This window comes from Oryza sativa, chromosome 6 (genome assembly GCF_034140825.1).
Source record: "Oryza sativa Japonica Group chromosome 6, ASM3414082v1".
NCBI lineage: Eukaryota > Viridiplantae > Streptophyta > Magnoliopsida > Poales > Poaceae > Oryza > Oryza sativa.
Genome location: NC_089040.1, coordinates 25,667,920 through 25,693,173, shown reverse-complemented (window position 1 = coordinate 25,693,173; position 25,254 = coordinate 25,667,920). Strand labels below are relative to the sequence as shown.

Sequence of the window (25,254 nt, the reverse complement as noted above, 5' to 3'; positions counted from 1 at the left end):
CTAATATAGTGGATGAACAATCCTAGCTGCTTATCTAATCAAAATCCGTTAGTTAAGATCGTACTACGTAATTAAGGTGCTACAATATGAACTTGTGAATTAGCCCTTGTAGTATAATTATAGTAACAGGGTTACAATTCACCTGAAATTTGTCTTTTTTTTTCTCATAAACTAACTTGAGTTTGGAGTTGAGATTTGGTGAGAATGTATTTTATATCTACACCTATCTCTAGTATTTTTTTCATAAATTTACGAAACTTTTAGGTATGATTTTCACGAGTTTTCAACACTTGGCTCATTTTCACTGGATATGTCCTCTAATTATAATGCCCTTATAATTGCTACAAGCAAAATGGAACCGCTATAGAGTCATATTATTAATTATGCAAATGCAAAACCTATTGTAAGAGTTGTCTATATATCAATCTATATAGGACATGGAAAGATCATATAGAAACGAAACCAAAATTGAGAGTTTTTTGTCAAAAAAAAATGAAGATCTTGATCACACAAAACTAAATTATTCATAGGCTTATAAAATTTACTATTATGTACAAAATTACTGGCTGTGAAGTGGATGCAAATATTTCCGAGGGCATGGTAGAAATAGGAAATGTAGCGTTCTGGAGAGGCAAACAAACCATTGGCAACCTTTTTAGTGATATTTCGAATTTACGGTTAGTCGCAGGGTAACAGACACTTAAGCATACAGTTACAAATGTCACTTCCCACCTTCTTATAGATGTTCATCTGAACCTACAACTTGCTGTTACAGTTACAATAAGACTAAAAAAGGAGCTTTTTTTTTCTTTTCACATTCTTCAAACAAAACACTTGCCGCGTTCAAATAATGCCAGGAATGCCGGATTGTTATTTCTCAAGTACATGCTGGTTGTTATTTCTCATCTACTTCTGAAGAAAGGATCTGGGACTGCTCTGAGCCGCTAGGTATTACTCTGCAAATATACGTGAATAATAACAGTCAGATCAAATTCAGCTTAAGAAATTACAATTCCTGTTTATCTTCAGGATGCCATGAGAATCGGCTATTACAGAAAATCTGAGATAAATCGGGAAAAAAAATGCTGAAACAGAACTTTAGTACCACATGTCCACAATCCCTTATCTAAAACTTCAACGCACGGGTCTTTTGTCTTTCTCGAGTCTTTTCCTGATAACTTTGACATCCAAAGTAATGTGAAGTGCACAGTTGCAGGTATATTTTAGTCTTTGTTAGCACAAACTTTTTGGTTCCACCTACACTACTGGTGCGTGTTGAAACCATAACATTTACAGCTGGTAAATACTAATTACCTAATATTTTACAGCATTTGTCAAACCATGGAAGTTGTGGATAGTCAGTATAATTTGTTAGGTAATAATATGATATTTTTTCAATCTCAAACAAATTATGGTTAGTGTTTTACATGCCTAATGTACAGAATAAATACCGCTATTAGTCATATAAATTATAAAGGGTAGAGGTGCATCCTCTTTGATAGTTAAATCTGTTAGGCAATAGAATATGCCGTCTGTGGATATCCCAGCTGCTATAGATAGCAGATGTAAATCAGGGATTAGCTACTATAGATAGCAGATGTAAATCAAGGGAATTATCCTTGCCTTGTACAGCAGGCCAGCCGGCCCTATATAACAGAAGGCGCCCCCTCCCATTGAGGCGTGGCCAATTGCCCCCTAATCCAATTCTCTACATGGTATCAGAGCTCCGGGTCCCGATCCCCATCTAACCTCGAGATCCTCTCCTCCAGCGCCGCCCCCTTCCTCCCTCCCTCCCCATGGGAACCCAATCGGACCTCCTCTCTGCCACTAGCGGCGCCCTTGGGGCCAATTCTGCCCCCGTGATCTGCCCCTTCGCCACCATCAACATCAAGCTCCACGTCCCCATGACCCTCGAGTTGAAGCCCTCCAACTTCACCAAGTGGTCAACAGCGTTCCAGGCCACGTGTGGGAAGTTCGGGCTGCTGCATCATCTCGCCACCGCCTCCACCTCGCGCCCCACCGACGAGGCCTGGAAACAGGCTGACTTCTGCGTCCGCGGATGGATGTACAGCACCGTCTCCGACGCCGTCCTCAACCTTGCCATGACCGATGACACGCAGACAGCGAGCGTTCTTTGGACGGCCATCGGCGGGGTGTTCCAGGCAAACAAAGCTCCTCGCGCCATCTTCCTGAATCACGAGTTTCACTCGATGACTCAGGGGGACCTGTCCATTGACGCCTACTGCGTTCGCATGAAGGAGAAGGCCGACGAACTGCGCGACGTCGGGCAGCCCGTATCTGAGCCCAACCTCGTCCTCAACCTCCTGCGCGGACTCAACGAGGTCTACTCCGGCGTCGCCGACAACATCGCCGGACAGCAGCCCCTCACCCTCGCCACCGCACGCCATCAGCTCCTCCTCAAGGAGCTGCGGCTGCAAAACGACGAGAAGACGCGTGCTACCGCCGCCCTCCTGGCTGCTGCCTCCTCTAATGGCGGTTTCCAGCAGCCGCAGCAGCAGGGTGGCCGGCGCCCTAACACCAAAAAGGGCGCCCAACAGCCCTTCCCAAACTCCTCCGGCGGCTTCTCCAACAACTCCGGCAGCCCCGGCACCAACAAACGCGTTCCCTGGGGCTTCAATCCCTGGACCGGCGAACGTGTGGCCCCTGGAGAGCGCGTCACCCCCCCTGGACAGCGCCGCCAGGGAGGTTCTGGCGCCCCTGGAGGTCCTGGTGCCCCGGCTGGGCGCAACCAGGGCATCCTCGGGCCTTCCCCGCAGGCCCACACCGCCTTTGCTCCACTCCAGGCGTCCTCCAGCGGCTCCAACACCTCCACCAGCACCTGGGATGCAGCCGGCCTCATCGCTGCCCTGCAGAACATGCAACTGCAGGGCAACTCGCCCTAGGTCGTTGACTCCGGCGCCTCTACGCACATGACGTCCTCGGATGGTATGCTTACCCAACGCCTTCCCCCCTCCATCTCCTCAATAACAGTAGGTAATGGCACTAGTATTCATGTTACGTCTAGAGGTCATTCCATCCTTCCTACACCTACCACAAATTTCGCTCTTAATAATATTCTTGTCGCACCATCCATAGTCCGCAACCTGTTATCCGTTCACCAATTCACTCGCGACAATAGTTGTTCCTTTGAATTTGACGCCCATGGTTTTTCTGTTAAGGATCTCAGGATGGGACGCGTGATTCTCCGCTGTAACTGCGACGGGGACCTATACACCATGCCTCCCTCCACACCTGGCGCCCCACCTCATGCTCTCCTGGCTGCTTCGTCGACTCTGTGGCATCAACGTCTCGGTCATCCAGCCCCCGCCGCATTAGAGCGTCTTAATAAACTTCATGCTGTTTCCTGTCATAAAGTAGACCACTCGCTATGTCACTCATGTCAGATAGGCAAGCATACGCGTCTACCCTTCAGTTCTTCGCATTCCATAACTCATGCACCCTTTGAACTTGTTCACTGTGATGTATGGACTTCCCCCATCAATAGTCTGTCTGGTTTTTCCTATTACCTGGTCTGTTTGGATTCACTCACTACTGTTGGGTTTTTCCGCTCCGAAAAAAATCTGATGCCCACCAACACTTAGTTGAGCTTGCTGCCTTTGCCAAAACACAATTCAGCCTCCCCGTCAAAAGTTTTCAGGCTAATAACGGCACTGAATTCGTAAACACCGCCACCATCAAATTCCTCGCTGCTCAAGGTACTCACCTTCGCCTCTCCTGCCCCTACACATCACCCCAAAATGGCAAGGCTGAACGCATCATCCGCACACTCAACAATTCCATTCGTACCAAGCTCCTCCATGCCTCCCTGCCACCCACATATTGGGCCGAGGGGCTCATGACCGCCTGCTACCTCCATAATAGGCACCCATCCTCCTCCATTCAGCATGAAATTCCCTACACTCGTCTGCACAACCAGCCGCCAACCTATAGCCATCTGCGTGTTTTTGGGTGCCTCTGTTACCCCAACATGCAAGCAACCTCCAAACATAAGCTCGCCCCTCGCTCCACGGCATGCGTCTTCCTCGGATATCCCCCCTCGCACAAAGGTTACCGCTGCCTTGACCTATCGACCCGTCGCATCATCATCTCTCGCCACGTTACATTTGACGAAACCACCTTTCCCTTTTCAGCCACCTTAGCCGCCTCACCCTCCTCCGCTTCCCTAGACTTCCTCCTCGACGACGATATGGTTTCGGTGCCTTGTCCTACTGTTGTTGCAGGTGGGCTTCCATCCTCGACGCCCGTGGTCGCTCCATCCCACTCGGATGTTGAGCAACCGCCCTCAGATGCTGCGGCCTCACACGGATCGCCTTCTTCGACACCGGGCAGGCGCGGTCCCGTGCCCCCGCCTGGACCCAGCGTGGTCCCCTTCCCACGAGTCTACGTCCGCCGCTCCCGTACGGCGTCTACGTCCGAGCCGGCAACTGCCCCAGCAGCCCCTGTGGCTCCTGACGCCCCGGCGCCACCTACGGCGCCCACACCAGCACCGGCGGCATTCCCCGTTCCGGCACCGCCACCGCCGCCACCGCCGCGCGCCACTCGCACCATGACGAACTACCGCAGTGCCCTGGCCGACGCCAACTGGCGTGCCGCGATGATGGATGAGTACCAGGCCCTCGTCGACAACAACACCTGGCAGCTCGTTCCGCGGCCCCCTGGAGCCAACGTCGTGACGGGGAAGTGGATCTTCCGGCACAAGTTTCATGCCGATGGGTCCCTCGCCCGCCACAAGGCTCGCTGGGTTGTCCGCGGCTTCTCCCAGCGCGAGGGCGTCGACTACGACGAGACCTTCAGCCCGGTTGTCAAACCGGCCACCATTCGGTCTGTACTCACCATCGCCGCGTCCCGCGCCTGGCCCATTCACCAGCTGGACGTGAAGAACGCCTTTCTTCACGGCCACCTCGAGGAGACCGTCTACTGCCAGCAGCCGCCAGGATTCATCGACCCTGGCGCCCCAGAGCATGTCTGCCGACTGCAGAAGTCCTTGTATGGACTGAAGCAGGCTCCGCGGGCCTGGTACCAGCGCTTCGCCACCTTCGTCCGGAAGCTCGGCTTCGTCGCCTCCACCTCCGACACGTCCCTTTTCATTTTACGAGAGGGGACGAGTCTCGCCTACCTACTGCTGTACGTCGACGACATCGTTCTCACCGCCTCGTCCTCGGCCCTCCTACAGCGCATCATGACTCGGCTGAGCTCCGAGTTCGCCATGACAGACCTTGGCGCTCTTCACCACTTCCTCGGCATCGCTGTCACGCGCTCCTCCGATGGTCTCTTCCTCTCCCAGCGACAGTACGCCGTCGAGCTTCTCCAGCGCGCGGGCATGGCTGAGTGTCATCCGACATCGACACCTGTTGACACTCACGCCAAGCTATCCGCGACCGACGGGGATCTACTGTCAGAAAAGGATGCATCTGAGTACAGGAGCTTGGCGGGAGCTCTCCAGTACCTGACGCTGACTCGTCCTGATCTGGCATACGCTGTTCAGCAAGTGTGCCTCTTCATGCACGCCCCACGCGAGCCTCACCGTGCGCTCATCAAGCGCATCCTACGCTTCGTCCAGGGGACTCTCTCCTCGGGTCTTCACATTGGCACCGGGTCTGTCGACAAACTGACTGCCTACTCTGATGCTGACTGGGCAGGATGCCCAGACTCTCGACGATCCACCTCTGGCTTCTGCGTCTATCTCGGCGACACTCTGGTTTCCTGGTCTTCCAAGCGCCAGACCACGGTGTCCCGCTCCAGCGCCGAGGCAGAGTATCGGGCTGTGGCTCACGTTGTGGCTGAGTGCTGCTGGCTTCGACAGTTACTCCAGGAGCTCCACATCCAGCTGCCCTCCGCCACCGTTGTCTTCTGCGACAATGTCAGCGCCGTCTACATGACGACCAACCCCGTCCACCACAAGCGAACGAAGCACATCGAGATCGACATTCACTTCGTCCGCGACAAGGTGGCCCTTGGTGAGATTCGGGTTCTCCATGTGCCCTCCTCTCACCAGTTCGCCGACATCATGACTAAAGGGCTTCCGACAGCACTCTTTCGAGAATTTCGATCCAGCCTTTGCGTCCGGGAGCCTCCCGCTGCGACTGCGGGCGGGTGTTAGGCAATAGAATATGCCGTCTGTGGACATCCCAGCTGCTATAGATAGCAGATGTAAATCAGGGATTAGCTACTATAGATAGCAGATGTAAATCAAGGGAATTATCCTTGCCTTGTACAGCAGGCCAGCCGGCCCTATATAACAGAAGGCGCCCCCTCCCATTGAGGCGTGGCCAATTGCCCCCTAATCCAATTCTCTACAAAATCTCCCATATTTGAATCAAGCATCATGACTAAAAAGCTATTCATCATTCTAATTTGTTAAACCCAATCTAACCTTTATATGACATATTGCCTTCTAATCCAATCTCCAGGGTTTGATCATATTTTGTGCTCTTCAGCTGTATAACTCCAATCTCAAATATTGTGAAGATGCCAAAGAACTAAAGTCAACATTATTTTGGGAAACTCAACACAATTGGCACTGCCACTCAATGTTTATGGCCAAATCTTGGAGCTGAAAGCCTGACACCCACCTTTTAACAACTCCATTATTGATTATATCAGTACTCAATACCTAAATTTGTTAATTTGAACTTCTTCCCTTCTAACTTGATGATCCTGATACTCTAGCTTTACTATGCCTAGTGAAATGTTGCACCCTTCACGATATGACCTAAAAAAAGGTCTGTTGTTCTGGTAATGCTAGGTCTAGCGTATTACCAGGAACTACCAGGATAGTTAGAAGCTATTTCCTTTGTTTCACATTACAAGACCTTTTGGGTTTTGAATAGATGCTTGCATGGATCTATGTATGTGCTTCATATATGTGTCCATATTCATATGGAAGTCAGTGAATCTATACGAGGGATGGAGAGGCTAAAATGTCTTATAATGTGGAATGGGAACGAAGGGAATAGCAACTAGCACGGCATCAGCACACTAAAAAAAATTGAACCTGCCACACCAGATCCCAATCAAACGAGGCTTAGACCAGGGAAAATCTATGATAAAAAGGTCCATCAAAAGGATCAATTTGAGCATCGGATTGCAGCATTTACCTTAAACACAAAGGAAAGCTAGCTTGTAGTAGAAATCAAGTAAGTAAATTATTAGTACCTAAATGAAGGTCATGAGTCCGGCAAGAGCCGGGCCTGGTCCTTGTGCTGCAGCGCCGCCTCGTCCTGCAGCCGCTGCTGCGCCTCCTCCTTCCCCTTGGCGACCATGCTCATGTGCGCCTCGTACTTGCGCAGCCTCTCCTCCATCTTCGCCTGCACATAGCACCAAAAAAAGCAGTAGCGAGGTGAGCTTCCCCCCGGGAGAGAAACGCGCGCGGGGAGGAAAGCGACGGGGGGCAGGGGCAGGGGCAGCGAGCGTACCTTGTGGGAGGTCTCGAGGCGGTGCATGACGTAGAAGCCGAGCGCGCCGCCGAGGATGGTCCCGGTCATCACCCGCACGCACGCCCACCGCCGCGATCCCGGTGGCGCCATCTCCCACCAAACCTTCCGCCGCCGAGAGAGGAGAGAATACGAAGGGAGATGTTGCTGCCGCAGTGGCAGTGGTGCGTGGTTGGGCCAGATGACCCGGGCCGAAATCTGAAGTTGTCCTAATATGTAGACAAAACCGAAACGATACCGAATCCCGATCCGTGAGTTAGAGCAGGTAGAATAGTAGACTATAAGCTAGCTATAAACATATTTTAAGAAGATAAAAGAAGAGAGAAGAGCAGTGGGCTATAGATTTGTAGCTAGCTGCAGCACGGACTCCAAGATGTAACATGTGTATGACATGTGAGACCAGGAATTATAAAAGTGTAGTGTATGTTTATAGGTACAATTGGCTATTAAATTGACTATAGATGATTTGGAGCTAGTAGTTGATTATACTATTAAACTTGCTCTTATAGTATCTTATGGTACTACGAACTCACAAACCGAAATGATACCGATTCGATTTATAGTATCCAAATTTTCATAGTATGTTGATTTTACTATTTATTTTCACAGAATCCTACGAAATATGATAGTATCCCGACTCCACGATCCTTAGGATCTTATAAAATATTGTTTACAATAAGAAGAATTAAAAAAAATAATGTGAATAAGTATGCTCAAGTTTACATAAAAACTAATTAAATTTATCAAAACCAATATGACATGTTTTAACTTTTACAACATACTAGCAAAGTGCATGTGCATTGCAAGGGAAGAAAATGTGTGATCCAAATATCTATGCATGACATCATGAGAATGAAAACGGTCACGATAACATTTATTCGGATTTTTCTTTCAATTTGTAGAATTTAACTATTTAGTGATGACTTCAATTCAACACTAACAAAAATTAGAAAATTTATTTTTTTATATATAGCTATAAATATGGATGTTTGAAAACAATATCACTTTAACAGAAGAGGACTCGGTACTGTCTCGTTCATCCAACTTGCCCTCCTCGATTGATGGGAGAACCAGGCACCTCCCTAAGGCCTTATTCGGTTCCTTGGGTTCCAATCCCCAAGGGGAACCTATCCAGGGAGGGATTGAGTGAATCCCTCCCATATCACTCAATCCCTTTGGGGGTTTGAATCCCTTGCATGTTCCTAATCCCTCTCCTAAATCCCCATGTTCATTTTGACTGGGAATAAACAGCTTGGCTACAATCCCACAATTACGGGCCCAATCTAGTGACTGGCTAAATAAATAGTACCTGCTGTGATTGTTTCCAAGTCCGGCATAATTTTCTACCAAATTTTCATTCAAAATCAGTTGAAATTCAGAAGTTTCTGCCAAATGTTAATTCAAAATCAGAAATACCTTCCGGCAGCAATTGGTAATTCAGTTTTTCTTAGAATACCAGACCCTGCAAGTTCCGTAATTCAAACTGCATCCTAAAAAGAATTAGAAACAGGCGAGTAGCTTCAGATCAAGCTCAGCTCAACAGGGAAAATAATACAAATGAGGATGAAATTGTTCAGAAAATTCCCATTGGTAATCATGTGCCCAAGCCAAACTGACATAGCGATACACGGTTATCCCATAGTCTTTCAAAGGACAAAGTACCATGCATACAGATCACACGACCACAGATTTGTTGACATTTTAAAAAGATGATAAACCAGGCTGATAACATCAGCTTGTACCGTCGGAATACAAACATGTATCTGATATAGAGTATTTCATTATTGTAACTGAATGAGATAGTCCAAAAAATAAGCTTAGATAAAGACAAAAATATCTTTTACTTGAGAATCTGAGCATTGAATCTGAGGCAGACTGCTAGGATTCAGAGATGAAGCTATCAGATGATTAGTCACCATGCACAAATGCGGCACGATAAAAATACACACAAGGGTATAGCAAGAGTTTGAACTTCAGAAAGTCAATAAGCAAAGGGAGAGCATTTTGAGTGGTTTCTATCAGAGCATGATCCTAAGCTCTAATCCAATGTCTTCCGATTCCAGTTCAAGGGTAGAGAGCATTATTCCAAAGAATAAAAAAACAATGTATAAGATTTGTTCACATATTATATGCATGGTATGCGAAATAAAGTAACATCCTAGGGTGAACAGATACTAGTATTAGTAACAATTCAAATTAAGCATACAAAATTACTATATCCAAGAAATGGTATTCTCATGTGAAAGAACAGCAAGCAGTTATATATCTTCAAGCAGCAAGAAATGGTATAGTTTCATAGTTACCTTCTTGGTCACTATATCTTTTTGTTACAAAAAAGAAAGTTGTAGTGCTGATTCAGTTAAAATATAACAGGGGGTAAAAATGAGGGAAAACCTAATATGAGAAAAGGAACTAGTTTGCACAAGAGAAGCAATTAAGATATAGTTACAACACTATTATACTGTGCCAATTCCAACTGTTATAGGTTTATGTGGATGGTACCTAAAACAAAGTGTGTATCAGACTATCAGCGAACCACATTGAACGAATGATCTTGAAAAATTCTGGTTGCCATAATTGTTTGGCATTTTTTTAACATACTGAATAAGCACAAGCTAGAACTTAAAAAAATGCTGCAAGCGCCAGATGTGCAACTCCAGGAAAAAATGATATCGATTGATTTTTTTTCTCTTTGAAACCAGGTGTTGATTATTAACTCAATACGAAAGCTGCAAAGCAGCGGACTGCAGCAATTCTTGAACTTGTTCGATAGCACGAGCAAACAAAGAAAAACTTATAAACTTGTTGCTGGATTTAACCACTGAAATCTGAATAGGATGGCCTTGGCGTTTCTTGCAAAGGCACAGTCTTCACAATTGCATTTCCACGACTGCCCAGCATAAACGACGCAATAAGTAGGAAAAGATTTAAGATTCAGAGAAGAGAGGAGTGTGAATAGCATCAAGGCTGAATCTTTGAAACCGATGAACACGATTTACACGCGAATCTGCAGAGCCTAGAAGGCCAGAGAATGTAGCAGCGGGTTAGATCTGTGGCTCGCGATCAGACGATGGTGCAGGAGTAACCGGGGTGGTCGTCGACGGCGACGTAGTAGGGCCGGCACGCCCTGCAGCACTTCGTCAGCTCGGCGCACTTCTTCTTCTTCTCCGAGGGCGTCACGGCGGTGGCGCCGTTAGTGAGGGCGATGGGCGGCGGCGGCGGCGGTGGCGGCGGAGTGGATGCGCTACGACCGGGAGCGAGATGGCGGCGACGACGGGAAAGGGAGAAGAGAAGGAAACCTAACCCTAGATTTGGAAGAGGAGGGGAGAGGGGGAAAGGCAGCGTGCTCACCGGAGAGAAGGTGGCGGCCGGAGGAGAGAGCCGTGCCGTCGCCGTCGCGTCTTCGTTGCGCCGCCTCCTCCTCTCGCGGCTTGTTTGGAAACTCCAGGGAGGGGACTGGATTTTACGCGAGGGAATTAATGATGGGATTAAAATGGGGATTTAATTTTTAATCTCAATATCAATATCTTGTTTGTTTGGTAGGGGTGATGGAAATTGTTAGGGAGTTTAGTTGGAGATTAGATCATTAATAAAAACGGATAGCTGATATTTGCTTAGACAAAGTAAAGGGGAATTCCCTCCCAATTACCTTCCCCTGCCAGGTATTGAAAAGGAGGGAGTTCCTTCCATAATTCCCCATCACCATCCCACTAAAATGCGCCCAGGTATTAAAAAAGAGGGAGTTCCTTTCTCAATTCCCCATCACCATCCCACCAAAATTAACATATCTCTCAACCAAACAAAACAATTAATAGCCTCATCCCTCTAAACTCTCAATCCCTCTTAAAAACTCCATGCAACCAAACGGTCTGTTGTAGAAATTTTCCACGCCCTACGAGGAGTAGATTCTTTCCCGGGCCTAGAGAAAGGGAAACCTCGTGGTGGGCCAGGCTAAAATCCACACTAGAGCTTAACCGAAGGAAAAAGTACATCGAATGTCTCTCAACTTGTCATTGAGTTAAAAAAAACCACAAAACCGGATACAACACATCCTCCAACTTACATAACCAGAGCAAATTAGATCCCTTAGCGGTTTTTGACTCTATTTTTGTCCGATGTGGTAGCTAACTCTGCGTGGGACCCACGTGGGCCCCACGTTTCAGCATATTCTTCCTCTCACCTCTCTTCCATCTCCACGGTCGGCGGGTGCAAGCGAGTGGTGGAACAGCGCGTGGGCGGGCGTCAGCGGCGGGGGAAGTAGCTGCACGGGGGACGGCTGGTGGGCGCAAGCTGCAGGGGAGGAGCTGCGTGCAGGCGGCGTGCGAGCGGGCGCCGGCAGTGGGGAAAGCAGCGGCACGGGCGGCGCCGCTTCGCTGCCTTCTCCATCCTCCTCGAGTTCGTCCTTTCTCGCCCTGCCCTTGCACCGACGGCCATTCTCGCCTTCGCTGCCTCCAGCGACATCCCCGTGGCATAGACATCCGGATGGACACGGTGGCTGGAGGCCATCTCGCCGTAGAAGCGGACGATGTCTTCTGTGGCGGCGGAGGCGGGCGGTAGCGGAACAACGCAAAGGAGATGGGCAGCACCAGCGCAAAGGAGATGAGGTGCTCGTGTCGATGCATCGATGTGGCACCCGCAGCTCCTCCCCTCGCCGCCGGCGCTCCGCTCCTCCCCCCCGGGCAGCGTCACCGCCATCACCGTTGCCACGTTGGTGCCTCGCACTGCTGACCTTGAGAAGAGAGTGAGAGAGAGACAAGGAAGGGAGAGGAGGGGAAAAGAGAGAGGAGGCTGACGTGGCCACGCTGATATGTGGGGCCCACGTGGGTCCCATGCTGACTCGGCCGCCACGTCGGACAAAACCAGGGTCAAAACCACCGAAGGACCTAAAGCGAACGGTTTTGTTAGTTGAGGGACGCACGGTATCTGGTTTGCGGTTGGGGGACGATTTTGTAACTCGATGACAAGTTGAGGGACCTTCGGTGTACTTTTTCCTTAACCGAACGCACAATTTCGTATGGCCGGGATTGTTTCCTCGCCAAGGTGATCCACAGAGATTGGGCCCCGATCGCGGCCGTTCCTGGCCCAACCGAACAAGCCTTAAAGAAGAAGAACTACAGCGAGGGCAAGGGAAAGGGCCGGGAGTTGAAAACTACTGTATGATTTAATGTAGTTATCAATTTCGTTCATTTGCTTGAATTGGACAGATAAGGGCCTATTCAGTTGGTAAAATAAAAATTTTTAGTTGTTACATTGGACATTTGGCCGGATATCGAAAGAGATTTTCGGACATGAATGAAAAGCTAATTTCATAACTCGCCTGGAAACCACGTGACAATCTTTTGAGCCTAATTAATTCGTGATTAGCCTAATGACGGATTAATTAGGTTTAAAAGATTCGTCTCGCGATTTACCTACAAACTATATAATTAGTTTTTTATTCATATTTAATACTTTATACATGTATCAAATATTCGATGTGATGTTTTTAAGAAAAGTTTTTGGAAATAAACAAGGCCTAAAATTACTCCACAAAGTCACAGCACTCTCTGACTTTACAGGATCCAAATCCTCCTCGAGGATGGAACGAAACGAAGTGATTAGGCCGCTTAATCAAATCGATTAAGCAAACCACTTCCCTTCCGCGACGCGGCGGCGACTCCGGCGACGCGACATCGGCGATGCTCCTCGTCGACGGCGAGCCCGTCTCCGCCTCCGCCTCCCCCACCTTCGGCTCCTCCCGCGGGGTGCGCCTACTTGGTTGTTGGAGGGATTTCTTCCCACCCCGTCTCTCACCCTCCCGATTCTTGCAGGGGAGCGGCGGGAGGGAGCTGGTGGCGGCGCTCATGGGGAACCCCGGGCTCCGCGCCGCATCGGAGAGGCTCAGGGCGGAGCCGGAGAGGCGGATCTCGTCGGGGCCAGAGGAGGATGATGCGGACGCCGCGGCGGCGGCGGCGCCGAGGCACGTGTACGTGTTCCAGCGGGAGTTCGCCACGGTTGATCCGGCGCGCGTCGAGGTGCGTGCGTGATGCCCGGGATTTCACCTCGCTGTAGTAGGTTCAGGCCTCGCGGTTTGATTGGGTAGTGTCGTAGAGATGGGGGGGGGGGGCACTCAGCGATTAATTCCGGCGTTTTGATGATGAATTGTTTGAGTTAGTTGTTGCTTAGCAGTAGCGCCATGAAATGCTTGCTGTCAATATGGATTTTGTTTCACTAGAGGGGATCATGGGTTGCTTTCAATATAAATGCTGGGCATTTGACATGGAGTGAAGCTCTCAGTAGTTTACGCATGATTTAGCTTGGAAGCAAAGGTGAGGCCTTCTGGGAACGAAGGATAAGGGCATAAGGCCCTTCTGGAATGCGGGAATTTTTCCCGATTCTCGTACGAAATTAACTGATTCCTGTGAAATTCCTGCGACAAACCTTGAAACTACTGCATTCTAACCGAAGCTTAAAGTTGCGGTCCTTATGTTTGGAGGTTTGTTTGGGGACATTGTAGGCAGTAGCTGTAGGTGGTAAACTTAGTACTAGGCTACCAGCAGAAGTTTCTTTATGCGATTTCTATGTAGCTAACGAACTACCAAGTCCGTTGTGCTGTTTAAGTGTTTATTAGTTGACTTTGTTAGTGACCATAAAAGGACTGTTGACATCTTTGAGTTGAAAATGTTCTGAATAAGGATATAAGTTGTCTTCGACTGGAAATGCCGATTTGTGATAACTCCAATCCATATTAAAGTTCCATTTGGCTTAGAGTCTGTTCATCGACTGTTGCTGTTACAGTCCCTTGAACATTTTGATGGAATTTTTTCCTTATTTCACTTGGGTCTTTTGCATGTCTGTTGCTAAAAGTTAAATTATTATTCCTGGACCATTCGATGTCAGTATATTGCACTTTATATGTTAATCCATTCTTTTGCATCTGTAGTTAGTGGGCACAGATGAGGTGACTACATGCGTGGGTGTAGTAATTCGCAACAACAAGACTGGAATGTAAGTGAAAAAGGAAGTGAGCATTTAAGCTGAACCTGTAAGGCTTTTGGTTTCTTGTGTAATTTAGTACTCTTATTTATCTTTTCCATCACTTGATGATACCTCTTTCTGGTATTCTTAACTAATTTCAGGACCTCCATTAGCCACATGGACTTCCCAAAAATTGTGGAGGGAGGGCTCAAACAGATGTTAGAATTACTTGGTGATGACAATGCACCGTTTGATGTTTGTATCTTTACCCCCTTTGCCCTCCAAACATAGAATACGCACCCTTGGTGAATGGTGATATTCTTACTACCATTTGACTACAGGTTCACCTGATTGGTGGCTTTGATGATGTTTCTACAAAGGTTGAATTTCAGAGCGTACTGTGTGGTTAAACTTCCTTTAATTTTTGTTAGCATGATACCTATAGGATCATGTAATTTACTATATTTTGCACCGCAGGTTGTACATTCTGCTGGAAGGAAGCACATCAAACAGGAAGGGTATTCCTATCCACTATGTTGCAGGATACTTGAGGTGTTGTATAAGTCCCGGCAGCAATTCCATCTTCGTACATTTTGTGTCCTTGGGAGCAATACCACAACTGATTCATACGGGAATACACGGCCAATAATCGGTGGATTTGTGGTTAGTGTTTTCTCTGCATCTACTACAGCATTTATTCGTAGTTTTGCTTCCAGTTGACTCCACATCCATAAGAAAAGAAGAGCATAAAAAAAATGTCTTTGTCCACAAGGAACGAACCTTAAATGTTAATCCAAACTGATATGCTATTACTTATTATATGTGCATAATGTTTTAATACTGAAACTCTTGTGCAACATTGCATGGATCAGGTGCAGAGTGAAATTATTCATACATTTAACTGCTTTTACACTATTTATTTGAAAATATTTCTCACATACATACCCACATATTGTCTTCAGGTGGAGACCTCATCTGGGGCTGTTAATCCAGCAAGCTTTGAAATGAATTCAAGGTGTCCAGATGAAATAGTTAGGAGAATTCGTGTGAGCGTTTCTTCTTATGATCCAAATTGGCAAGGAAGGCTACTAGAGACTTATGATACTCACAGTGATGCTTTTGAAATTGCACCTGCCTGCTGGTGTGTATCTTAAAACATTTCCATCCAATTTACGAAGGAAAGAGTTTATTCCACAACCTCAATTCTTCTGAAAGTCTAGAAATCAACTCCCTCAAATTCTTAACACCATCACTTTACCCGCAGTAGTTTGGGTAACTGAAAATATGTGATCAATTTGTTGTTATAATGGGAATTTTGATAGCTCTAATTATTGCTTAAAATAACGGTAATCATGTGTCATATTTTCTGTTCATTAGCGAATCAAACCCTGTACAGGACTACAAGAAAATTCCTTCCTTTCAGCTGTGTTAAAAAATGGTACCTCCCAATCATGCAATAGTTTTTTTTTTAAAGTCCGTCAACCATGCAATAGTAACTCAGAAATATTGTGATACATCACATGTGCATAGGAACACACACTATTACAATTCAAAATACTAGCACATGCATACTTTTCTGGGTAATCACTTAATTGATGATCCTATATGCTCTATCGATATCTTGTTCTGCTCGTATAGGATGCCGGATTGGGCTGAAATGGCATCATCACTTAACCAGCTATCGGACTCTGAGGTCTTGTTGCAGTGCTCCACCTCTCCAGCTGCCGAGCCACCACATTTTGTGGAAAATGAGAGAAGGTTTGTGCCCATATTTTTCTACAAATTAAACCTGTCATCCTGACAGATGAGAGACTGATGTGGTTTAAGCTTTTCTTTATACCATCTTGATGTAGGATATGGAGATACTTGATTGAAAATCCATATTGGCAAGACACATTTCCGAAATACAAGCCTCGGGTCTTCCATAGGACCAGTGATGGAAGGTGGTCACGTTACTCAATAGTATCATCCAGCTAACATTGGTGCTCTCTCTACATGCGGAACAAGGGGATATATACTTCATATATAATCTCTCCTTTGTTAGAACCTGTGATAGATTGTGGTGTGGCAACACAGGATTTCTTCTGAACAGCGGGCATCAATCCCAGTCGATTCTAGATTTCTTTCTCCTGTGAGTTGTCCCATGTAATCATCCTTGGAAGGTGAATGAGGAATTATTCAGATTTTCCCCGTAGACGCACAGAAGTCTCAAGTTGATGTATTAGCACAGAACCTGTGTTAGGATTGTTGATTGATAGGCAACATGGATGATGGCATTCCGTTCTCGTCTCATATGCTCCGACCATTGTTACTTGGTATTTTCTGAAGGGAACATTTTTCATTTTGGCAGTTGTGCATCCTTTCCTTGTTCTGTACGGTGCAAATAGTAGGTGATTCATGCGATACCTGGCGTGTTCGTTCCCGCAAGTATTTACGTTGCCTCTTTTTTACCAGGTGTCTGTGTGCTGTGGGCCAATGTCGTTTTCACTGCACGCTGCTCCTCGGACGTAATTGTGCCTCCTCTGCATCTACACAGCGTTTTGCCATCTCCACCGTTTGATGAGTGGGTCTGTTGCTACGTGGGAAGGCATGTTGTACACGGTTGGTGCATAACAGCCTGTGAAAATCGGCCGGATGTTGCAGCCAAGAGAGATTTTCCCCCTCCAAATGAGAGAGATTTCTTCCCCGCAACACCTTGGTGCGCATGGTCTATGGTGGACCCTGTGGTTAAGCGCTTCTTATCCTTTTGGTCCGGCGTGCACCGAGACCACCGTTACAAGGGTTTCAAACATATCTTCTTGGGATTCATATGGTTATGTGGACATGTTCCATTGTATGGTTATATGGTAGATGGATGAAAAACAATAGGTTCTTGGTGCACTAGGATCGTGTGTGGGTATAGCTAGCCTACTGCTCAGCAAATTAGCGCTTAACAACAACCCCTCTTTTTCAGCGTATGCTATGATTTATCTCCCTACTTTTCCCTTTCTTCAGTTTCTTAGGTATGATGCCTCGCAAAAATAATTGGAGAGGAAAATATAAAAGAAAGAGCAAAGCAGCAAATAGCAACCTAGTGCTGCGTTGTAGTTCGTGGCACTTTAGCTGCCGAACAACAGAGAAAATCACTTGCTTATAAGGATTTGAGGCTAGCCAAGAGAGTTTGGACTTTTTGCGCGAAGCGAGAATGGAAGTGCAGTGCGTTGAGTGTAGGTGTGGTCCAAGTAGATGAGTTAGGCCCGATAATGTTTTCGGGTCCTGTGTATTACATTTGGCTTATGAGACAACCAACGACCATGAAGATATCTCGGTAGGTGTGGTCCAACTAGATGAGTTGGCCCAATATCGTTTTTGAGCCTTGGGCATTACATTTCGTGTGTGAGACAACCAACGACCATGGAAATACCTGGGTAGCTCTGCCTCTATGCATGCTACCTGTATCTTTGTTTGCCAATTCTAAGTTACCCCATGCGTCTTACAAAGATGCTGCCTCTGGATGTGCGGTTGCCTCCGCCTAGGAATCAAGCTTGACACAACAAGTTTTAACAATTTTTCTTGGTGCTTGTCGCCGACGAGATTCGTTCGTCAATTTATTGTTTTTTGTTAAGGTAGCAGGTCGTCTTGACTTAGCTGGCACCCATCTATGCTCCCCTTGGTCCGTGGTCTCTGTGATCCCCTTTCGACAAATCGTCTTGATGTGCTGCTCTCCTCCGCTATCTTCCACGTCAGCTCTCCCTAGCCCCAAATCCGCTCCCGACAAGATAATACTATTTAGTTTTTGGCTTTAAGTTGCTTTCTATGTGCCTTTTTATTGCTATTTTTATTGTATTTGGTTTGCTTGGAAATTGGGAGTTGGTATGTGAGCAGCCATATATGGACAAAGCCCATGTTTTTCCTCTGAGAAAATCAAACAGTGATGCCTTCTTGCTGGAGAGATTTATTAACTCTGATTAAATAAACCGGAACTTTGCCTAAAATTATCACCTTTGCTACTAATCACAGAGTTGATCTATACACCGCTCATTTTGTATAGCCATTGATTCACCTTGATTTATTCTTCGCTTTGTCTCCTGTTTCTTTAGTAGAAGCAGCAACTAGGGGCGGAGCTACGGTGAGCAAGGGGCAGGCACACGGTTCCAAAGATTATTTTATCTATAGTAATTCTATGTTTATCAATTGTGCATCCTCCCTCAGTTCAGTTAAGTATACTGTAGAAATTGTTACCTCTCTAGAAGTTCGAAATCGTTTTCCTTTTTTTTTTAAAGAAGTTACCCTGTCACTCAGAGCAAGAGAACACCCAAAAGATGGGAAAGGCTGGGTCGAGCACGAATGTCGAGGCGGTCCCAACGGCTCCTCGTACCGTCCCGACCCGATTTAACCTAACCCACCACCACTCGCCCTCCGGTTCGCTCGTCGCCTCGCGTCTCGTCTCCTGTTCGGCTCGACTCCACCCGCCGCGAGAGAGAGAGAGAGAGGGAGGGAGCAAACCCTATCTAGGGTTTTGCCCGCCCACCGCCCTCGCCGTCGACGCCATGGAAGCCGGAGGAGGCAAGCGGGCCGCCCCGGAGGGCACCAACGGCGCCGCCAAGCGCGCGAGAGGTGAGCCTCTTCGTGGTTTCCTTCTTCTTCTTGTTTTTTTTCCCTTTTCTTGGTTGCTGGCTCTTCCATTGGAAGGATGGCTGGTTCCTAGGGTTTCTCCAGCCGGCTACCTTGTTGGGGGGCTCGGATTCTCGGCGGCGCTCCGGCTTGGTTTTGAGCTGGGTGGTGATTGGTGAAGACGGGAGACGAAGATTTGGGGGGTGTTGGGATTGGGGAGCTTGTGGCCGCCTTAAGCCTTTCATGTTTTTTTTTCTTGTTTTGTTCGTTTGGAGATGATGACGGAAGGCTCGCCACTATTTTTTTAAAATTTATTTTTGGCAATATTTCGCAAAGAGATCTAGAAACGCGATTGGTGACCTAGTGGACCTGCTAAATATGTGAACGGATCTAGCTGCTCGTCGAATTTTCTTGAGTGAGTTGAAAGAGATGTCCGATTTCTCAAGGCGTTAATTTGAAAGTGAAACTCATTAAGCTCTGGATACTGGACATTATTGTATTGTACCATTTACCTTTTTTTTTTCTTTCTGAGAAGGTAATGCTCAGTGGATTTTGAAATGATTAATGTGTACATGTTGTTTATATACATGCCATGTTTTAGTAAAAATCAACGCTATTAACCGGCGGAAATAATAAATTTGGTGTAACAGCATCGGAGTCGTCTCAAGTGGGTGTAGGAAGCAAATTGAAGCCATGCACCAAATTTTTCAGGTTCTAATCTAACTTAAAATGAACTATCACCTGTTTACACATGCTATTCTGCACTTTGCTGTGGTTTTGCCTTAAATAATTATAATTTGTTATTTTGCTAAGAAATTGTTGTTGAGGGGTAACAAATGGGTTAAGTAAGATTTTTCTACAGGTTTCCATTGTGTATAATGGATAACATAGCAGCTATATGTAAAACTCCATTTCTGATGAACAATCAAATCTATCTGTTACACTGTGGTACCATATCACCTGCAGCAATCAAGATAATAGTATTAAACGTTCCATATGGGATTGCAATTGACTTGCCATTATGGAATTATACTACTTACTAAATGATAACATTCAGTGTAGCAGCTTATTTTCAGTACACGCACAGTGTGTTTACCTTGAATTTGAACTTGGAGAGATGTTTTTCTTTTTATATTCTACTATTGATTGATCATGTGTTTTAGTTATCACATCGATATAAGCTACTCCTTCTGCTACACTCCTGAGTTGCAAAAGATGTTCTTATTATATACAATTGTGAATGAATCATGCAGTAAAGTGATAATGTGTTGTCATGTTCATATAAGTAAAGTAGCTATAAGACAATAGGGAAATAACTTCTTTGACAAACTAAAATTCTATTATTTTTTTTAAAAAAAATGGTGACACACTGATAGGCAAATTATTCTGTGTTGCTGTATGCCTTTATTAATATGTATGCTATATTTACTGTTTACCACAGTATATGTTTGCTTCTGTATTAATATGTTCAGTTTCATGTGATGCTACGAGTGCTTCTTAATAATTAGATAGTATTCACCATCAAGCTTTGACCACTGGTAAATCTAGATTGATCCCATTGAAAATAACTTTGTAGATTTACTTAACCTGTGAAAATAATTTTACAGATAAGATATCCACATAATGATTATAGATGTGTTTTGTACGTCAATTATTAATGTTTAATGTCATTTATATGAATCAAAAGAGAGAGGTGGTTTCATCTATTTTGTGTTGTTTACTCGTATCTGTTAGCAGTGACCTAATAAGGTTCCATCTTCAGCTAAATATAACATTACTTGTTTCATCCATATTGGGTCACTGTAATTTTCCTTTCGTACACATTTGGTCGCTGTAATTTTATTCCTTAAATGATGTTTTCTTTGTGCAGTACTTCTGGCTGTCCTTTTGGTTCAAGTTGTCATTTTCTCCATAACTTCCCTGGTGGCTACCAGGCTGCTGCAAAGATGACCAGCCATGGTGGGACAGCTGTTGCAGCTCCTCCTGGAAGAATGCCTTTAGGACCTGGTGCTCCTAATGGGCCACCTACATCCAGCGTGAAAACTCGCATGTGTAACAAGTACAACACTGCAGAAGGATGTAAATGGGGTAGCAAGTGTCATTTTGCTCATGGAGAGAGGGAGCTTGGAAAGCCGATGCTGCTGGACAACTCAATGCCACATCCAATGGGATCAATGCCGTTTGAGGCTCCACCAATGCCTGGCCCGGACATCGTTCCTCCCTCAACCTTTGGTGCCTCAGCCACAGCAAAGATCAGTGTTGATGCATCCCTGGCTGGCGGTATCATTGGGAAGGGTGGAACCAACACAAAGCATATATCCCGGATGACTGGGGCCAAGCTAGCCATCCGGGATAACGAGTCCAACCCCAACCTCAAGAATATCGAGCTTGAGGGTACATTTGACCAGATCAAACATGCTAGTGCTATGGTCACGGAGCTAATCGTCCGCATCAGTGGTAATGCCCCTCCAGCCAAGAACCCGGGCAGGGGGTCGCATGCTGGGGGGCCTGGAAGCAACTTCAAGACCAAGCTGTGTGAGAACTTCAACAAAGGCTCCTGCACGTTTGGAGACAGGTGTCATTTCGCCCATGGTGAAAGTGAGCTGCGCAAGCCGCCGGCTGCTGCTTGAGACATGCGTGTCGTGGCTTGGACTAGACGGCCAGCATACCTGAGCTCCAAATATGAAAACGATTGCACACAAGGTGAAAATGATATGTGCATTGTTGCTGCTTCTGCAGCATGAGATATTTTGTCATGGGAGGAAACTGGATGTAATCTGGGAGGAAATAGATAACAGGGAATTTCGGTGTCTTTGATTTGTAGAATTACCTTGGAGTTTTTCCCTCGGCGCTTCAGTCAAATTTTGTAATGCTTCGAATGCACTATATAACCTAGCAAAACTACAATGATTCCATTTACTTGGGTGCTTTCTGATGCTTCCACCGGTTTGTTGATCTTGTTTTGCCCATTGGCATTATATTTCATAATGAACCAGAATTTGAGTGGCACCAAGTCAGTACAGGTTTAGAGCTGATATGAATCAGTTTTCCATGGAGTAAAGTACTACTCCAACTTGGTACCACTGATTCCGCTCCTCCGGAGCCAAGATGTAACAACACCTAGACCAAGAACACTACTTATCAGAACGCTATTCCTATATAAAAAAAACAAATATCTACTGCCAAACACTACCTTTATAACTTGACTTCAATTTATCTGTAAAATAGCGTCGTCCAGTTCATACACACTGGCCTAAATAACCAAAAGACCTTAAAACATTCAGCGCCACACGCCCAACGATCCAAAAACTGACACGGGCCGTGCAATGCCGCTAAGCCGTTTCATCATTTCCTAACAAGACATCCCAATGCTAAGCTAAGCTGATTGGCTTCTCTACCTACATAAAAGGCTTTCCCTCCTCCTCTACACGCCCCCCCCCCTCCTACCACTACCACTACCACCATGGCCACTGCCCTCTACTCCAAGTCGCCGTCGTCATCGTCGTCGTCCTGGAAGAGGCGCCTGCGCTTCGACGCCAGCTGAGACACCTGCGCGTCCATGGCCGACCTCTTCTCCTCCATGGTGGCCGCCTCCTCCTTCATGTCGTGCATGACCAGGCCTCGGTTCCTGCAGAGCTTCCTGATCGCCGTGCTGTGTGCAGGGGCTGCAGGCGTCTCGGTCTCAGGGCCTTCATTCGCTCCTCCGGTGGTGGTGGTGGTGGTGGTGGTGCTGGAGCCGTGCGTGCCGACTTGTGGAGCCGGAGGCCTGTGCTGCATCAGCTCCTCGCCGTCGACGACCATGTCTTTCATGAGCTGGGAACAAACGTGAAACAGGAAGGTTAGAATAGATTGTGTTACAAGTATTAACAGTTATGCTGCTGATATATCAAACGTAGATGTCAGATTGGGTTACATTTCTAGTAGACATGCTAGTTCAAAGTCACTAAGGAGTAAGGATAAAGAAGATTAATTGAAGTTGTATATTATAGTTGGCTAGTTACCACTGTAGATTTTGCTTACATCACCGCTGTACTAGTTTAGCATGTTTGATCATCTAACAAAGGTTTTTTTTAATACTTTTTAGCAAACTTGTCAGTTTGTCATACAACAAAAGTAATCGATATTGCACATACTCTGCAAAACAGGATGTACAGTAGCAAATGTTAATTAGCTAAGTATTCCAGGTTATGATTGTTGAGATGGTACCTTCCAATCCTTGAAATCGAATCTGAATACAAAATGATTGTATACTACTTTTCCTGAGGTTATGGCACTAGCAGCAGGGGCATTTCTTGGATCTGCAGTAAACATAATAACATCAGTTGCGCTATGTAAAAAACATATTTGCAGCAACAAAAAGAGTGACCAAGTAATGGAAGCCCTTACAGACAAGATGATGGTCCTCATCATTGACACTGATTTCCACCCTGCCATCTTTCACTAGGAATGACAAGGCAAAGATATTCTCCACCGTTTGGGCAAAAGACTTCCTGTTTAAAACAAGGTTTTCCAGCCTAGCATTTTTCTTCTTTCTCAGGACATCAAATATGACAGACATGTTCCTGTCAGTATCCGTCTTTGCTGCATTTGATGAATCTGGGAGCTGCACATTAAGGGGGGAACAAATCAACACATTGCTAGAAGTTGACAAGCTAATTGCCTTCATGTGAAGTCATTCCTAGAACCGAAAATCATCTAATTGCAAATCAAAATTGATCTTACAACAAGAAAATGCAGATTACAAAAAAATTGCGCGTCCATTGTGCAAATCATCGTACAAGAGTTCTATAATAAGGCAATTTACTAGTCCTACTGACACATTACATGCAAGCATATAGCAAAAGTATTGAGGAACATTATTTAGTATGTAGTAACTGCTGTTAGTATAAATATGATGTATCAAGCACAACTCTGTTCAGTAAAGTATGAGCAAGATATGGCAACCTGTTCAGGGCATTCACTTCCACGAGGCTTAGCCGTCCTCTTTCTACACACACGAACCCTCCGTGGCAACACTTCTGTATTCATTGGACCAACCCTATCATGATAAGATTATAATAATCACGAAATCAGACTACTTCAGGTCTTCAGCAATGCAACTCTAAATCAGCAAACATACGAGAAGCTAAAAAAAGCAGTTGATCTGCATTTACATTGTGGAGCATCCAGGCACGGCCATGAAAATCCGAGAAGTGTAGAGGCCTACATCGAGCCAGCGCAACGAGGCAGCCTCATCATCATCCCTCCTCTTCTCTCCAAACTTCTTCAGCATTCCGGAAACGAAATCAGAGGGCGTGATCCCCAGAGCTGAATGCGTCCTTACTGATGCCACCAGACTGGTGGCGATGCCAAGCAAGGCTTCCGCATCGGCGATCTGCTCCCTAGGCCTCTGAACTGCAGCACGAGAGACACCATCGATCAGTTTGCGATTTTGCCAATAGCATCAGTAATCAGTACATTTCAAAAAAAATGCGAAAAAATGGACACAGTTTTCGTTCACTATAACTGAACATTAATATTACCAAAGAGCAAGTTTCCTTTGTATCTAGTAATACATTTTCAAATTTTAGCCGAATGCTTTCTTAACAAAAAGTGTGGAAAACAAATTGCACGAACAACATTGAAATTCAAACTCGTTTGCGCCATCCTAACTAGATTACACGCCGTCCAATCACACCAGATTTACCGACTAAAGAAAAACTGAAACCTCCAAACTTCTTGGGTGCGCGAGTGAGTGATCATTCATACCAAGCCTGTGGAGATCCTCCACCTGCGTGAAGACTGCACGGAACTTCACCGAATCCGCCCTCGCCATGTCATCCTTGTCATCTGCACGCACAAACACAAAAATAAAATCCCCAACACCGAACTCCAAAATCAAAATGCCATCCGAAACACAATTCCCTCCAAGCCGAGAACGAACCCCATCCAAAACCGACGCGATCGCCGACACAGAAACACCACACCCACCCCACCCCCACCCCCACCCCCTTACCGCTGATGCGGCTCTTCACGGCGAGGTACCGCGACCGCAGCAGCCGCCGGTCGTCCGTCGCCTGGCTAAGGTCCGGCGCCGGCGTCCCCGGCGTCACAGGCTCGCCCCCGCGCCCCTCCGCCTCCACCGCCGCGGCCATCCGCTGCGTGCCCTAGGTTTTCTCGAACCTTCCAGAAGACGAAGCAGCGGGCGAGTTGGAGAGGAGAGGAGAGATTTTGGTGTGCGATGGAAGGAACCGAGGGAAGAGGAGGGGGT

The 25,254-nt window shown here is 46.3% G+C and overlaps 5 protein-coding genes across 9 annotated transcripts; 3 read left to right on the top strand and 2 right to left on the bottom strand.

Moving 5' to 3' along the window:
- Nucleotides 1-643: 643 nt before the first annotated feature.
- Nucleotides 644-10,900, bottom strand: LOC4341538 (uncharacterized). 2 transcript variants are annotated; one of them, XM_066311679.1, is made up of 5 exons: nt 10,806-10,900; nt 8,871-8,944; nt 7,437-7,663; nt 7,177-7,328; nt 644-956 (listed from the first exon to the last, which is right to left on the bottom strand). In XM_066311679.1, exons 3-4 carry the CDS (start codon nt 7,545-7,547, stop codon nt 7,188-7,190), a joined length of 252 nt encoding a protein of 83 aa, XP_066167776.1. In that variant the 5' UTR covers nt 7,548-7,663; nt 8,871-8,944; nt 10,806-10,900; the 3' UTR covers nt 644-956; nt 7,177-7,187. The 2 variants fall into 2 exon arrangements, with proteins under 2 accessions (XP_066167776.1, XP_015644356.1); XM_015788870.3 differs by lacking the exon at nt 8,871-8,944.
- Nucleotides 972-3,526, top strand: LOC136356962 (uncharacterized). The gene is made up of 2 exons (XM_066311678.1): nt 972-2,946; nt 3,180-3,526. The coding sequence occupies exon 1, from the start codon at nt 1,797-1,799 to the stop codon at nt 2,901-2,903; it is 1,107 nt and encodes a 368-aa protein (XP_066167775.1). The 5' UTR covers nt 972-1,796; the 3' UTR covers nt 2,904-2,946; nt 3,180-3,526.
- A 2,149-nt stretch (nt 10,901-13,049) lies between the features above and the next one.
- On the top strand, nt 13,050-16,703 carry LOC9266522 (protein N-terminal asparagine amidohydrolase). Of its 3 annotated transcripts, none has more exons than XR_010741985.1 (9): nt 13,050-13,198; nt 13,265-13,468; nt 14,377-14,441; nt 14,573-14,666; nt 14,753-14,791; nt 14,889-15,074; nt 15,374-15,457; nt 16,050-16,169; nt 16,265-16,703. XR_010741985.1 is itself a non-coding variant. In XM_015785414.3 (9 exons), the coding sequence occupies exons 1-9, from the start codon at nt 13,133-13,135 to the stop codon at nt 16,386-16,388; spliced, it is 1,077 nt and encodes a 358-aa protein (XP_015640900.1). In that variant the 5' UTR covers nt 13,050-13,132; the 3' UTR covers nt 16,389-16,703. The 3 variants fall into 3 exon arrangements, 2 of the variants coding, with proteins under 2 accessions (XP_015640900.1, XP_015640899.1); XM_015785414.3 differs by having other exon boundaries at nt 15,374-15,552; XM_015785413.3 differs by having other exon boundaries at nt 13,050-13,468; nt 15,374-15,552.
- Nucleotides 16,704-18,811: 2,108 nt separating this feature from the next.
- LOC4341537 (zinc finger CCCH domain-containing protein 44-like) lies at nt 18,812-22,015 on the top strand. Of its 2 annotated transcripts, NM_001421649.1 has the most exons (3): nt 18,812-19,007; nt 19,655-19,715; nt 20,875-22,015. In NM_001421649.1, exons 1-3 carry the CDS (start codon nt 18,941-18,943, stop codon nt 21,632-21,634), a joined length of 888 nt encoding a protein of 295 aa, NP_001408578.1. In that variant the 5' UTR covers nt 18,812-18,940; the 3' UTR covers nt 21,635-22,015. The 2 variants fall into 2 exon arrangements, with proteins under 2 accessions (NP_001408578.1, XP_066167265.1); XM_066311168.1 differs by lacking the exon at nt 19,655-19,715 and having other exon boundaries at nt 20,875-21,945.
- A 166-nt stretch (nt 22,016-22,181) lies between these two features.
- On the bottom strand, nt 22,182-25,226 carry LOC4341536 (non-structural maintenance of chromosomes element 4 homolog A). Its single transcript, XM_015785582.3, has 7 exons — nt 25,000-25,226; nt 24,753-24,833; nt 24,158-24,398; nt 23,949-24,042; nt 23,391-23,607; nt 23,211-23,302; nt 22,182-22,817 (listed from the first exon to the last, which is right to left on the bottom strand). The coding sequence occupies exons 1-7, from the start codon at nt 25,136-25,138 to the stop codon at nt 22,482-22,484; spliced, it is 1,200 nt and encodes a 399-aa protein (XP_015641068.1). The 5' UTR covers nt 25,139-25,226; the 3' UTR covers nt 22,182-22,481.
- Nucleotides 25,227-25,254: the final 28 nt, after the last annotated feature.